General features: G+C 36.9%; 1 protein-coding gene across 7 annotated transcripts; it reads right to left on the minus strand.

Moving 5' to 3' along the window:
• Positions 1 to 53: 53 nt before the first annotated feature.
• ift88 (intraflagellar transport 88 homolog) lies at positions 54 to 13945 on the minus strand. 7 transcript variants are annotated; one of them, XM_059561743.1, is made up of 32 exons: positions 13503 to 13945; positions 13053 to 13139; positions 12906 to 12968; positions 12758 to 12817; positions 12625 to 12666; positions 12385 to 12438; positions 12237 to 12300; positions 12008 to 12077; positions 11789 to 11879; positions 11614 to 11718; positions 11431 to 11533; positions 11212 to 11326; positions 10867 to 11098; positions 10702 to 10772; positions 10495 to 10581; positions 6828 to 6927; positions 6337 to 6423; positions 6018 to 6204; positions 5770 to 5878; positions 5469 to 5619; positions 4858 to 4973; positions 4723 to 4775; positions 4570 to 4635; positions 4380 to 4486; positions 3988 to 4048; positions 3811 to 3855; positions 3508 to 3567; positions 3371 to 3400; positions 2402 to 2446; positions 2010 to 2057; positions 889 to 1002; positions 54 to 519 (listed from the first exon to the last, which is right to left on the minus strand). In XM_059561743.1, exons 2-32 carry the CDS (start codon positions 13137 to 13139, stop codon positions 398 to 400), a joined length of 2745 nt encoding a protein of 914 aa, XP_059417726.1. In that variant the 5' UTR covers positions 13503 to 13945; the 3' UTR covers positions 54 to 397. The 7 variants fall into 7 exon arrangements, with proteins under 7 accessions (XP_059417726.1, XP_059417727.1, XP_059417728.1 ...); XM_059561744.1 differs by lacking the exon at positions 12625 to 12666 and having other exon boundaries at positions 13503 to 13943; XM_059561745.1 differs by lacking the exons at positions 3371 to 3400; positions 3508 to 3567; positions 3811 to 3855 and having other exon boundaries at positions 13503 to 13941.
• Between the last annotated feature and the right edge of the window lie 5 nt (positions 13946 to 13950).

A 13950-nucleotide genomic window follows, 5' to 3' on the forward strand; every position in this document is an offset into this window, starting at 1 on the left:
CATGATCCGCTTGAGCTCGTGCAAAAAAATCTCACATTGATCATTGACAAATCTTAAAAAGTCATATGCTGTGCTTTAATATTTCACTTACAATGTCTTTAGCTTCACTTTATGCAGGTCATGCAAAAGTTGATATCTTTACAATTCAATTCACAAAATGAATAAAATAAATTTGGATAAGCTGTATTTTTTCCAAAATGTAATTATACATATATATGAACACAATGCACAACTATTACAAATTATAGTAAAGCATAATGAAATGAAATATAAAATACCTCTGCATGAATAACTGGTATTTTTAGTACTACTAATAATACAGTACTATAAAATACAGAAAAATGTAGTGCCTTGACATATATCAGATTTTCTACTGAATTGATAACTGTTGCACACATCACTCAGGCAGTAAGTCATCTCCCAGCTCTTCATCAGCAAACTCATCTTCCTCAGTGCGTTTCCTTGCTGCAGTTTTTGGTCTCTGCATTTGAGGCCCCAAAGGATCAACATATGAAGCATCTAAAATAATCAACACAATGCAATCAATACATTTTAATAAAGACAGACCAGGCTAGAAGCTTTCTTTTCTCCTTCACACAAAAGAAACATTTCTTAAAGCTATTAAATAAATTAGCCAGGTAACATGGAAATGTAAGAATTTATCATCATGCATTCGGCAGACGCTTTTATCCAAGCAACTGCTCTCAAAGTGTACTTTTCATCAGGCCACACATTCCCTGAGAATTAAACATTGGTATTGCTAGTGCCATGTCCTACTGTTTGTTGACTGCAAAATGAATTATTCTACTATTTTATCTTTATAAGATTGTTTATCAGTCACAATGACAAGAACCCTCTTTGAAAATGATGGGTGCTGTTGTTTCTCACCTATTTCCTGCTGAGTGCTGGCCTCATATGGCTCATTGGACCCTGGAAGAGTTTTCAGTCTAGCGCCAAGTCTCTCACCCTTAGCACTGGTGCCATGGTTGCTCTGTCCACTGTCTGAGAAAACACAGAAGTTGAAGCCAGCGTTGAAGTTGCAAACATTTCTGGAGTGAGAGTTATTTTACAGTAGTGTCTGTTCAGATTCTTCTGAACAAAAGAAAACAAGGCATTTACATACAAGTTAACACTATCGGCAATGTAAGCCATGCTCAAACACTTCGAAAAAACAGTGTTAGAATGCTGATTAAAAAAAAAGCAAGAAAAACAACAGCTTCAGCTTGCACTTGAAGCAAAGGCTATGTGACACTAGAATCCCAATTAAAGTGAGTCTGCAACCATATGACTTGCATTATGGAAAGCATATTTGGTGCATAAAGACAAAGGGACACAGCTGCATTTCACATCTCAGCTGTGATGACTGGAACAGAGGACTGAGGGGCAGATGTGAGACTGGAGTCTGGCAGGCAGGTAACTATGGGATCTTTAAACATCCCAGTGACAAAACACAAAGGCATTAAAATGAAAAACCTTTTGCTGACATACAGTAGTTTTTCCTACCATGTACACCTGAGGAATCAAAATAAACATTTTGTCACATATCACATATAGCTTTATAATCACTGCCTCCGAGTACTTCTACTGTTTGTATTCATAAAAACATCTTCAGAAGAGAACAAAAAGAAAATGTTGACAGCAAGCACTCCGATACTGGGATAATGTTGTTCAAGAGTGTACTTGTGAAATATTTCACTGGTTTATTTGCACTGTGCTTTGCAAACTAAAGGAAGTTGCTAGAAACACTCTTGTCAGTGAGAGTGGGATATTCCCTGGAAACTGGTTTTGGCATATAAGGCTTTCACAGCACATGTTTGCTCTCTATTGTGCTGTGATTGAATTTACGTCCTTGGACGCTGTATCGTTACGGGGAACTGCAACATCATTTTGACATATGGACTGGGCAACTGGGTTTGAAGTTTTCCATGAAGCTTGCAGCTATGAGATTTTTGTGTTTAATCATCCAGAGGATTGATCATCTAAACTACATAGTGAAATACAGTACATACCTCTGCCCTGCTCCAGTACAGGACTATACTTAGCTTCTGAGCGAGAAACTGCAGAGAAAAGAAAGGGAAAAGCAGAAGACAGAACTCTGAAGAGACAGTGGAAAGGCTAGACAGAGAGCAGATACATGAGGCCTACAAATGAGGTTGTGCTGTACAACAATGAAGATTATTTGTGAATAAAACCATAAACTTAGCATTACATGTTGAGTTCAGTTATGCCTGCAGGGCAGAATGAGGAATAAATGGCATCTGTAACAAAGCTGACTAACGGGTGCAGTAGCAGCAGTTTATTAATGAGCAGAACGCAATGTCATGCTTGTTTTATAGCTGTAGGAGGAGTGTGTGAGCTCTTCCTCTAATGTATTTCTGTAGTGTGTGTAGTCATACAGTACCACTGGCTCTCAGAGGAGGGGTATTGATGGGGCTTGAGCTGCTCCCTTTCAAATGCACAGCCACGAACAGAAAATAACAGAGATTAAAAAATAAAAGAGAATGAGAGATTGCTTACAAAATGAAGATGAAGCTTATAATATAAAGAGAATGCAGATTCTAAAGAGGAGAAATTAAGTTCTGTCCCAATATGAGCAATTTCATGGATGTGACTATATGCTTTGTCTGACTGGCTATAAAACCATTAAACTACAATTGAAAAGTTTGAGGTCTGTGGGTTTTTATTTTTTTAGGAATGTACTTTTATCCAGCAAGGATGTGGGTGACATTATAGTTTATAATTTTACAAAACCCTTGTATTTCAAATGAATGATGCACTTCTAAAATTTCATCAAAAATAAAATGCTTTAAAAAACAGCACAGATTTAATTCTGCAAGATCAAAAGTGAGAGAAATATCTTGTAACAACGTAAAAGTCTTTACTATTTCAAATTAAATGCTGTTCTTTTGAATTTTCTGTTCATCAAAGAATATTTTGTTTGCACAAAAATATTAAGTAGCACAACTGTTTTCAACATTGATAAGAAGAAATGTTTACTGAGCAGCAAATTAGCATATTGGAATAAATCACTCGAATAAATAACTTTTTTAAATATATTAAATAAGAAAACAGTTATTTTAAACTGTATTAATTTCTCACAATATTACAGTTTTTACTGTTATATTTTGAACAAATAAATGCAGCCTTATTGATCATAAGAGACTTCTTTCATAAACATGAAACAAATCTTACTGACCTCAAACTTTTAAATGTATGCATCCCATTACTTTTCTTATTTTTTATAATGAGAATTATTACTAAATTACATTTAAGAACCCAAATCAAATCCACAATAAAACTAACCCCCTTCATAATAAAGTAGCTTCCTATCATGTCTGCTCTATTCTACTGAGGCAGGGAGTGATCGTACCACTGGGCTTCTTGGGGTTTGAGTCGCATCCTAATGTTTTAGAAGACGAGAAAAAAAGTGTTGGAAGAAGAGAGCAGTGAGATGCAGTAAGAGGCTGAAAACAGTCACTTGTTTAAAAAATGAGTGTGCTGCATGACCTTTGAACCCGGCATTGTCTGAACCTGATAACTGGACATCACCTAATAAGACATCCACATCTGATGTCCCAGAAGATAAATAAATTTTTAATCAAATAAAATTTTACTACACTATAAATTCAAAACAAATCACAAACCAAAAGTCTAGAGTGAAGTTGTTGGATTCGAATTTCTAAATCATCTGATTTAGGGAACGGGTGTCTAAGACAGGGCTTTCTCTTTTTGAAAAATCACATCACAGGACTAGCAGTGTCCACTAAGCTTGTCCACCTGGACGTTATATTAGGGGAATTACAGTCATACCACTGGGTTTCTTAGGGAGAGTGTGTGTAAGATGTGAAGTATTTCCTGTTTACCAACAGCGACAGATTACAGGTTGAGGTCGATGGAAAAAGTGAAGTAGAAGCATGTATTCAGTTAATGACTAGTATTTGAGTTTAAAGGTTGATCGATGAGGTTGAGTTCAAACTGTCCACTCACCACTGCCAGCACTGCCTTCCCTGCGGCCTCGAGCACTGCTGTCCCTGCCAGATCTCACCCTCTGTGTGTGTCAATAACAGCACGCGGTCAAATATTCTCCAGCTCTTCTCTTTGAGGTATTTTACATACAGTCCAACAAACATGTTCCTCAATAATTTACGATAGGTTTCTTGGCTAAAGGAACAGGTGACGAAGAAACACAGATAACCTCTCTCTCTCGTTCTAAATTCGTAAGATTGAAACTCTCCACACTTGATTTAAACACAGTCGTTCCTGAGTATCCTTCGAGACAGTTGTTTTTTGTTCACTCTCAAATTCCACTCAACTATTTTCATCCATTTAAGGAAGCAAAAGAGGCCAGCATTTAAACAATATGAGAGAAATCTGGGTACCTGCTCTCGGATCTCCTTCATTTTTTCAACTTTCTTGAGTTTGGTGGCATAATCCTGCACTTCTTTTAGTCCCATATCTGTGCACAGCCTGACTAGGAAGCGTAGACCTGGCCGACAGATAATGACATGAGATGCAGAGCCACTGGATAGGCACAGAAAATCTAAATTAAACAACTGCTGAGCACATTACATTCAACATTTTCAGGAAATTTTCGATGAATGTCCTTGTAGGTCTCAAGTGCCTTCTGATAATTCCCTGAAAACAAATGAAAACTATAAATCATGATTTTGAAGGCGCTGAGATTATAGCTTATGGTTAAATTGATTATTGTCAAACTCATACCACTTCTCCTGTAACAGCTAGCCACCATCAGCTGCCACTTCACCTGTGTCGGTCTGAAATTCATGAAAAGTTATGAAAATAAAAATCTCCAGATACATGCAAAATATTCATGATAAAAATGATTTAGTAACTTACTGAATGAGGGTAGCTCTCTCAAAGTACTGAATAGCTTTTTCACAGAACTGGGTGTCAATGTAATATGCTCCCAGCCATTCAATGACACTAATGTTTGAGGGAAAATACCTATACGACTGAAAAAACAAACAAAAAACAACACCATTTAATTATTATTTCTTTAATTATTATTATTACTGTCAGTTCTCTTTCTTTAGAGTGATTCAGATACCTATAAAACATCCAATTAAATCTGAACTGCAATCTGCATTATAGACACTTACGCATATCTTATATGCTTTCTTAAATAACTGTTAAATAAAAATGTAAACATTAAAACACAATTATGTAAATATGCATATTTATTTTGCAATTTGAAAGGAATTAATACATTTAAACAAGTAATTGTATAATTTATAATTAAAAATATTACAATTAATGAGATTATTTATTATTATGTTAGTTACATTTAACTACATTTTAAAACATGAATTAAACTTTCTTACTAAGAACATTAATTTTTTTTACAAAATTCCTTGTATTTATTTTTAAGTGGCACTTCCAGTCCTGCACATATTATACAAACATCACTTGAAATATGAGTGATTTTGCAGTGGCATTTTTTTTTTTACCTCATAATAGTACTGGAAGGCCTGAGACTTGTCTCCTTCATTATCATAAAGGTCTCCCAGTTTTGCCAACACCTGAGCATCTGTTGGGGTCACACTTGTGAGCTGCATCAGCCATTCAATGGCCTGATGAGGGTCCTCCAACATCTCATATCTAAAGCTGCTTAAGGAATATGACTTTTAACAAGCAAATAAACCTAAACTTACCATACTTATGGAATTCTATTTCTTAGCAACAGAAATTACAAAAACCATCACATAAAAGACTTCCATTCAATAAAACGGACATGTTAAGGAAGGATACAGATTAGCCAGCTGGTACATGACCTGAGCACTGTTTCTGAGGATAGCATGCAGTTTGAGGAAACAGTCCAGGGCCTCCTCCAATCTACCCAGCCTCTTATAGCTCAAACCTTCATGAGGATACAGAGATTTCTGCTTTAATATTACTATAGTCTTAGTGTCAGCTGAAACATTTCAAATGTAGAAAAGTTAAAGTACAAATTTCTCATGTGATGTAACCATTAGGATGTCATGTGTGTGATGGCTGACCTAAGTTATAGAGAGCTTCAGTGCAGGATGAGTCATTATGAAGAGCCTCCTTATAAAACTCTGCTGCTTTCTCATAGTCCTCCTTCACAAATTCTGTGTTTCCTTTGTTTACGAGGGCGGCGGGGTTGTAGCGGTCGGCACTCATGGCAAGTTCAGCATAGCGGTCAGCCTGATCATAATCCTTTTCCTGGAGAAGACAAATAATAGGCAGGTGCGAGCAACAAAACAAGAGCACGTCTGTGAGAACCTTATAGCACACTGTGATAAATATAGCAATGACCAGGTTTTTGAGGTCAATGCTTTATAGCGATAAACTCACCAAAAAGTACAGAAAAGAAAGATTAGTGGCAGCAGCACTTTTTACCCGACTGTCCTTCTTCTCAAACATCTTTAGTGTCTCAACTGCCTGGAAACAAAATAATACTCTGTCGATTAAGCATATTCATAGTGACTTCAAGGAAATTTGTTATATAAGTAGATTATTTATCTGAATAATACCTAAATACATGTGAGTTACATCACATTACAATTGCTGCTACATTAAATGACAGAAGCAATGCAACACAACACAATATACACAAGGCCTACAGCAGAAAGACACACACATTCTCCAACAACACAAACATACCTCAGCCTCAATAGTCATGCAGATGGACAGGCAAGAAAACAAAATAAAATGGACCATTGAATGTGTAAAGTGTTATAAGACAGAAACAAGGGTTCCACACAGACATAGAGCGATATGGCTCTGTTCTGTGGTAAAATATCAAATGCAACATAATTTGAGTGTGTCTCCAGGGACCCATCTACCTGTCTGAAGTCCCTCTGTCTTAAGTATGTAATAGCTTTATTGATCTCCAAGTCATTGGCAAGCTCCACGTATTGTGAACCTTTCACCATGTCCACACACCTGAAAAAGTATTAAATTAAGCTTTAGGACAAACTCTTCAGATGGTTTACTTTAGTCTATTATAAATGGTTTTAACTAAAAATAATGAATTATAATTATTCAATAAAATTCATAAATATTGTCAATGGAATGTCATGGGCAAGTTTGGCCCTTTAACGCCCTCTTGTGGAATACACACACTATAATTTAAAGGGGTTATATGATGCGATTTCAAGTTTTCCTTTCTCTTTGTGGTGTTACAAGCTGATTATGTATAGATAAGATCCCTAAAGTTGCAAAGACTAAAGTCTGAAACCCAAAGAGATATTCTTTATAAAAGTTAAGACTCATCCATGCCCTGCTAAAACGCCTCGTTTAAAGATGCCCCCACATGTCTACATCACTGTGTGAGAAGATTTGCATAACACCGCCCAAATATTCACGCAAAGAAAGTGTAACTTTGATTCTCGCTGCTGTATTGTTGCCACCGCCGCCATGTTGTGGAGACGCTGTGTGTTTGGTTGTGAAAGCGAAACTACTTTGCTTGGCCTTCCAAAAGAGGACACAACTAGAAATAAGTGGTTAAGTTGTATTTACAAACCTGTTCCAGAACAGTTTAAACCAAATATTTGTGTGTGTCCAATGCATTTAACACAGGACTGTTTCCTGAACCTACAGTGCCGGCAGTTCTGACTCACAAACTGTAAGTATGTTTTCATATTCAAAGAATTTGTCACTGATGATTCAAATGTGAGTTTTGAGCAGTGGAGAGTGGGCTTGTTGTTTGTCATTTTTACAATCACAAATGCAGACATGGTTTTATGTTTACGCAGTGCGATGAACAACGCAACTCGTAAAAAGACAGTATAAGTCATTATAAACAGTAATTATGTCCCCACTGGATGCTACAAATTCCTCGTTTGTAATGGGTTTTATTGTTTTTGTCTCGTCACCCAGGGACACAGCATCACAGTATGATGAGGGGCATAACATTTCCGTCACATGCTTGAGGTATTCGGCCAATCACAACACACTGGATAGTAGGGCTGGGTAAAAAAATCTATTTTTCGATTAATCGTTTTTTACAATGTGGTCGATTCAAAATCGATTCTCAAAGGTCATGAATCGATTTTTTCCATATTTATTTCCGCAGACGTTGAACGTAAGATTAGCGTTAATCTAATTACAAATCTTCTCCACTAGATGTCACCCTCTTATGTGCCTTGTGCGATGTTACCAACGAACCTGTCATTCATTCCTTCAGTTTAAAGCAGTGGTTCTGAACCCGCGGCCCGTCACGAATTCACATGCTGCCCACCATTTTCTGAACACACACACACACACACACACACACACACAACTTTTGCAACTCACTTGAAGAAGTTAAAGCAAATGGAAACACCATATACTACGCAGCAATCATCCTTAATTGAAGAAATGTGGCAAAACATCTCTGGAGAGAACCTCGTATTAATAAATTCGAAAGTGCTTTCCATATTTGGAACAACATAGGCTACATTTGTGAACGCACATTTTCTGCAATGTCGTGCGTCAGGTCATGCTCCCGTTCGTGTCCAGACTGCATCTTGCGTCCGCGAGTCCGCTATGGAACGCTAGGCAGGCATGATGTAAACATCGCCATCGGAGAGTGTGTACCGAGGCTCTGAGCAGACGACCGCGTGGACAGGTGCGCGTGGTCAGTAGTCTTCAAAAGCACAATTGCACATGTTCAGGCAGTGTGAAGAAGCCCATTTCCAATCGAACCAATCGGGCCGGGCTCGGGCTTGGGCTTGTGCGGTAAATGAGCGGTCATGTAATGTGTTTCGATTAGCGCGAGAAAGATGTGAAAATGTATGCTGAGTAGTTGAAACGGAGGCATTCCTCTGACGATTACGTTTTTTGTAGCACCAGCAACTAAAACAAAGTCTGAGGTTTGGAAAAGTTTTGACCTTGTTTATAATGAGAATAATGAGTGAATAATGACGCACCATCAGTGAGCGCAGGAGCGCGCTGAAGCCATGTACAGTGGATTCAATCATTTTCCTTCACAAAAACAGGTAGACCTTACCTAATCTTGGTGAGTAAATATTTTTCAAATAATAACTAAATATTATTTGAGTCTTAAATGCATAATGTAGACCGAGTAGGCTATATAAGCTAATGTTGGCATTATTATTTTATTATGTCAGATGCTATGGCGAAGCAAATCCGGCAGAGCCTTTATCTTAATTAATTTCATTATTGCCAAATACCCATCTTAATTTAGAATTTATCTTAATTAAATTTTTTAAGAAAGACTTGTATTTATTGGTGCGTTGGCCTATTTATATGCTAAATGAGCCTATGCTATTTATAGAGTGCTGAGATATTACGATGTTACAGAGGACTTATTTTATTTCTTTGTTCAAACTTCCAAGTGGCCTATTACGTTAGTCATGTATAAATTATGTTAAACCATGTAAAATGACTCATTCCTGACAAAAGGGAAAAGAGCTGATTGCGTGTACATTTGAATAATGTCGGGCTGTAAATGGGTTCGGGCTTTTAAAGAGCTGTCAATCAAAATGTACTTGTCGAGCTCGGCCCGAAATCGGTCGGTCTTAACTTTTAATCTGTCGGCCTTAATAGAAAATCGAGTCGATAATAGAAATCGAATCGAGTATCGAAATCGAATCGATTTGAGAGCTTGTGAATCGAAATCGAATCGATCTGGAACATCTGAATCGATACCCAGCCCTACTGGATAGCTGGCCAATCAGAGGACACCTCGCTTTTCAGACCGATGAGCTTTGTAAAAATCGACGCGTTTTAGCAAGGCGAGGAATAGAGGAGCAACAATAATGTACAGTATGTGGAAAATAATATGTTTTTTTAACCTTAAACCACATAAACCATTGCATTGCACCAAAAACACAAAATAAAGTTATTTTTAACAACGTCATATGACCCCTTTAAAACCCCTATATGACCCCTAGTTTCAGCTAGGTATTTTTTTTGAAAAGTTATAACACTTTACGATAAGGTTCCATTAGGTAATGTAGAACAAACAATGAACAATAGATTTATTACAGTATTTATTCATCTTTATTAATGTTAGTTAATGAAAATACAGTTGTTCATTGTTAGTTCATGTTAATTCACACTGCATTAACTAATGTTAACACAACTTTTAATTTGAATAAGGCATTAGTAAATGTTTAAATTAACATTAACTAAGATTAATAAATGCTGTAATTGTTCATGCTTAGTTCATGTCAAATAAAGTTTTTAACTAATTTTGACTAATGAACCTTATGGTAGTGTTACGCTTTAAAATAAGTCTCTTCTGCTCACCAAGACAAATTTTTTTACAAAAATACAACAAAATAAAAAACTTCATTTATTCCTGTGATGGAAAAGCTAAATATTCAGCAGCCATTACTCCAGTCTTCAGTCACCAAGTGATTCTTCAGAAGTCATTTTAAATATGCCAATTTGCTGCACAAGAAACATTTAATATTGTTGTCAATGCTAAAAACAATTGTGTTTTCAGGATTCTTTGATGAAAAGAATGACCCAAACTTATGAACAGTAGTCTAAATAACTCACCAGTCAAACCCAGCTGCAAATGACGACTCAATGGCTGGAGCGATAAGCTTGGCTGAGGTCATAATGTATTTTTCTGCTAGTGCTTTCCTAGAAGGAAAAAACAACACAAAAACACTGAATGAATGAAACACAAAAAAAATTCTAAGAATAATAAATGCAAAGCTGAAGATTTATAGATCCAACAGAATGTTTAATACATTATAATACCTCTCCCTTTCCATTTGGTGAAGCTTATCATTCTTTATAGCCTCAATTACCATGTTTGCATGAGGGTCATCCTAAAATTAAACAATAAATAAATAATTAAAATAAAAAATAAGACAGAATTTAGTTTAAATATATGACTAACAAGCACTTGAACTATACACTCACATTTGGAGGGATATACTTGTCATCATCATCAGTACCGAGAGGCACACAAATAAGTTTCTGAAAAGCTTTTTTCATCCTCTCACGGTCTCCAATGGCATAGTAACATAGGATGAGATTGAAGCCTGTCTTTATGTTAGGGCTCTCACTCATGATGTACTCAAAGGATGTGATGGCATCGGAGTACTGGCCCATATGTATGAACACAACTCCGATGTTCTGCATGACCTTGATCCTATATAATAAGATAAACGATAAATGTTGAGAAACACATAAAATTGTCCAAGACATGTGTAAATTGATTGGTCCAAAACAGTTCACACAGCATATGCAACTACAAGTACTGACCTCATTGCACTGTGGGCATTTGAGATCTGATCCAAAGCCATGCGGTAAAATTTGATTGCCTTTGTGTAGTTCTTTTGCTTGAAATAGATATTGGCCATGTTCACTTTCAGTCGTCCTATAGTAGTATAAGCAGTTACAGAAAACCTGATATTAGAAACGCGCTTATATCAAAGAGGAGTGAATTTGAGATATTTTAAAACACATCTGAAATTTGCTTACCGGCATTACTAAACATTTTGTTCTTCACAATGACTTGGTAAGTGTTCAAGGCCTCGGTGTACATGTCATTATTCGCATATTGGTTTGCTAAATTAAACAACACCTGAACAAAGCATAAAAGAGTCATGTCAACCTTCAGTTTTCAGTCAAGACATGTATTTTTATATGGAGCAATGAACTTACGGAGTAGGTCAGATCCAGATTGATGTGGTCTGCAGTGCCTGTTTGTTCTCTCTGTCTCACCAAAGCCCTTTCCTTCCTGCCAGCCTCCTTGGCTTTCTCTAAAGACTGTAGAAAAAAAATCATATAAATGTCAATTCTATAAAATCACTTAAAGCAGTTATAAAGCTATACCTACCAGCTGAAGATCCCCACGAGCATGAGCGAGACAGCTCTCCTCTATCAAATCATTCACCTTCTTTTCGAGGATCTTTATCTTCTCCTCTGGACTGAACGAGAACACTATTAGACCCAAAAGGTGTACATCTCGGAGTAAAACTTAAGATGTCAAGTTCGATCTAGTAAACAAAACTTGTCAATGACTTCTCAAGCACTATGAAAGCAGAGGGATGCATACGTGTCTTCATTCCTTGTTTCTAAAGGAGGGGCCGGTCCTTTTGATTGTCCGAGTGGATCAAACACTGAGCCTGGAAATTCAAACAATTAAAATGAGGGAACCTGTCATATTTTCACCAACTCAGAAGTTAAAATGTATTAATCAAATATCATTCTGAATCAGTAAGTACATTTCAAGCATAATGTGTCTGGACAGCACATGTGCAAATGTGTTTCATGTGTGAAAGTACCTCTAGCTATAGATGACGAATATCCTGCTGCTCGCACAGCAGTCATGGGACGAGCTGCACCATCCTGTACAACCCGCAAAATTAGAAAAAGGTATAAAACTTAATTGCATATGACATAAAGGGCAAATAAACTAGAGATTTATCCCACCTGAACAGCTCCAGTCATAGGCCTTCCCATAGCAGTGCCAACAGGCATCCGAGACTAGATATATATAGACATAAAAGGAAACCAAACAGCATCAATATACAACCAACATCTGGCAAACAGCTTCACAATCCCTTATTGAAACATGAAATGAATTCAATACCCTCACCCAGAAATCTGTTTGTTTTCATAGCTATCAGATTTGACTGTCCTGATTCTGACTGTATAGGACTAATCTCTCACCTCTTGGAGACCTTCACCTTTCCTGCCCTGACAGCTGTCTTCCTGATTATGAGACATTGCACATTCTAGAATGCTATCATTCTAACTTAAGCTATTGAATTTTCATTAGTGTCAATCCATATTCTTTACTTACCCCATAGGCTGTTCCAAGCGGTCGTACTCCAATCGCAGTGCCAGGATATTTTGCGGTCATCTAAAAATATTTTAATTTAATGAGAATTATTTCTGGTGTGCTTGACGTTTTATACTGCAGCTTAATCAGTAGGTGCAATATAACTTACTGGTGGTCTTCTGCCATGACTAGTCCTGACGGCCTGCTGAAAGCCCTCATCATTGTGAAGGTCCTGCAGGGACAGGAAAATCATGACGCATAAAAGCAGATTATGAAAATGAATAGATGCATGTCTAATGTCTAAGTATTTGTGCACCTCTCCGTCAAAAGTCGGATTGTAATCATTGTAGCCAGTGTACAAATCATCCTCCTCTTCCTCTGGGACAAGATGCACGTTCTCCATCTGAAACAAGAAAAAAATAAAAAATAAATGAATGCAGTCGTTTGATATGAATGCTATATTTGTCAATATGTTTAATAAATAGGCTAAATAATTACAAATTATATTTTTTTAAAAATAGAAGGCTAATGCCTTTTTCAGGCAACAATGCAGACACTTTATCCAAATTATAGCTACAGTGAGAACATCTATAAAACAAGAGAAAAAGAAGCAATTCTTACAACTTTTAGGCATTATTTTGAATAAAAATAAGAGTTACTCTATAAAAACCATTGTTTGCATGGCTAGTTCGCGACCATGACACCACGTATCTCGTACACTATGTAACTGCCAACATCTGAGGTTTGAGAATTATGATAATTTTACCTGGTTAACAGATCAGTTTGTTTGCAGAAAAAAAGAGCAAATTAATAGCCGTATTAAATAGAAATATCCTGAAAAACCGCGTATGTTGCCCAACAGCAGCTAGAGCTCGCTAACTATGCTAATGAACAACACATCGGTTGTTGCTAGGATACTGAGACGGATTGCCATAGGCTACACACTGGCGACATAACTCTGTTTCGCTGTCGGTTATTTCATTGATTATATTTGCGTCAATGTTTTTATTTTTATTTTTCTAATATTACATTTCTAAATGTACGTATGATCGTCTTCTCTGCTCCAATCCAGGGAATTATCCTTCTGTAAAAGTCCTGATGTATTTAGGCGCGTGCGAGACGCCGTAGCTCCGCCCACAGCCCGTCTTCGTGCGCGTAACCTGAAGTCTGGTGATGTTGGGGGTCCTGTAAAGTAACGTTAGCTGACTGAGTTT

The sequence above is a fragment of the Carassius carassius genome, chromosome 11, assembly GCF_963082965.1.
Source record: "Carassius carassius chromosome 11, fCarCar2.1, whole genome shotgun sequence".
In the NCBI taxonomy this organism is placed as follows: Eukaryota; Metazoa; Chordata; class Actinopteri; order Cypriniformes; family Cyprinidae; genus Carassius; species Carassius carassius.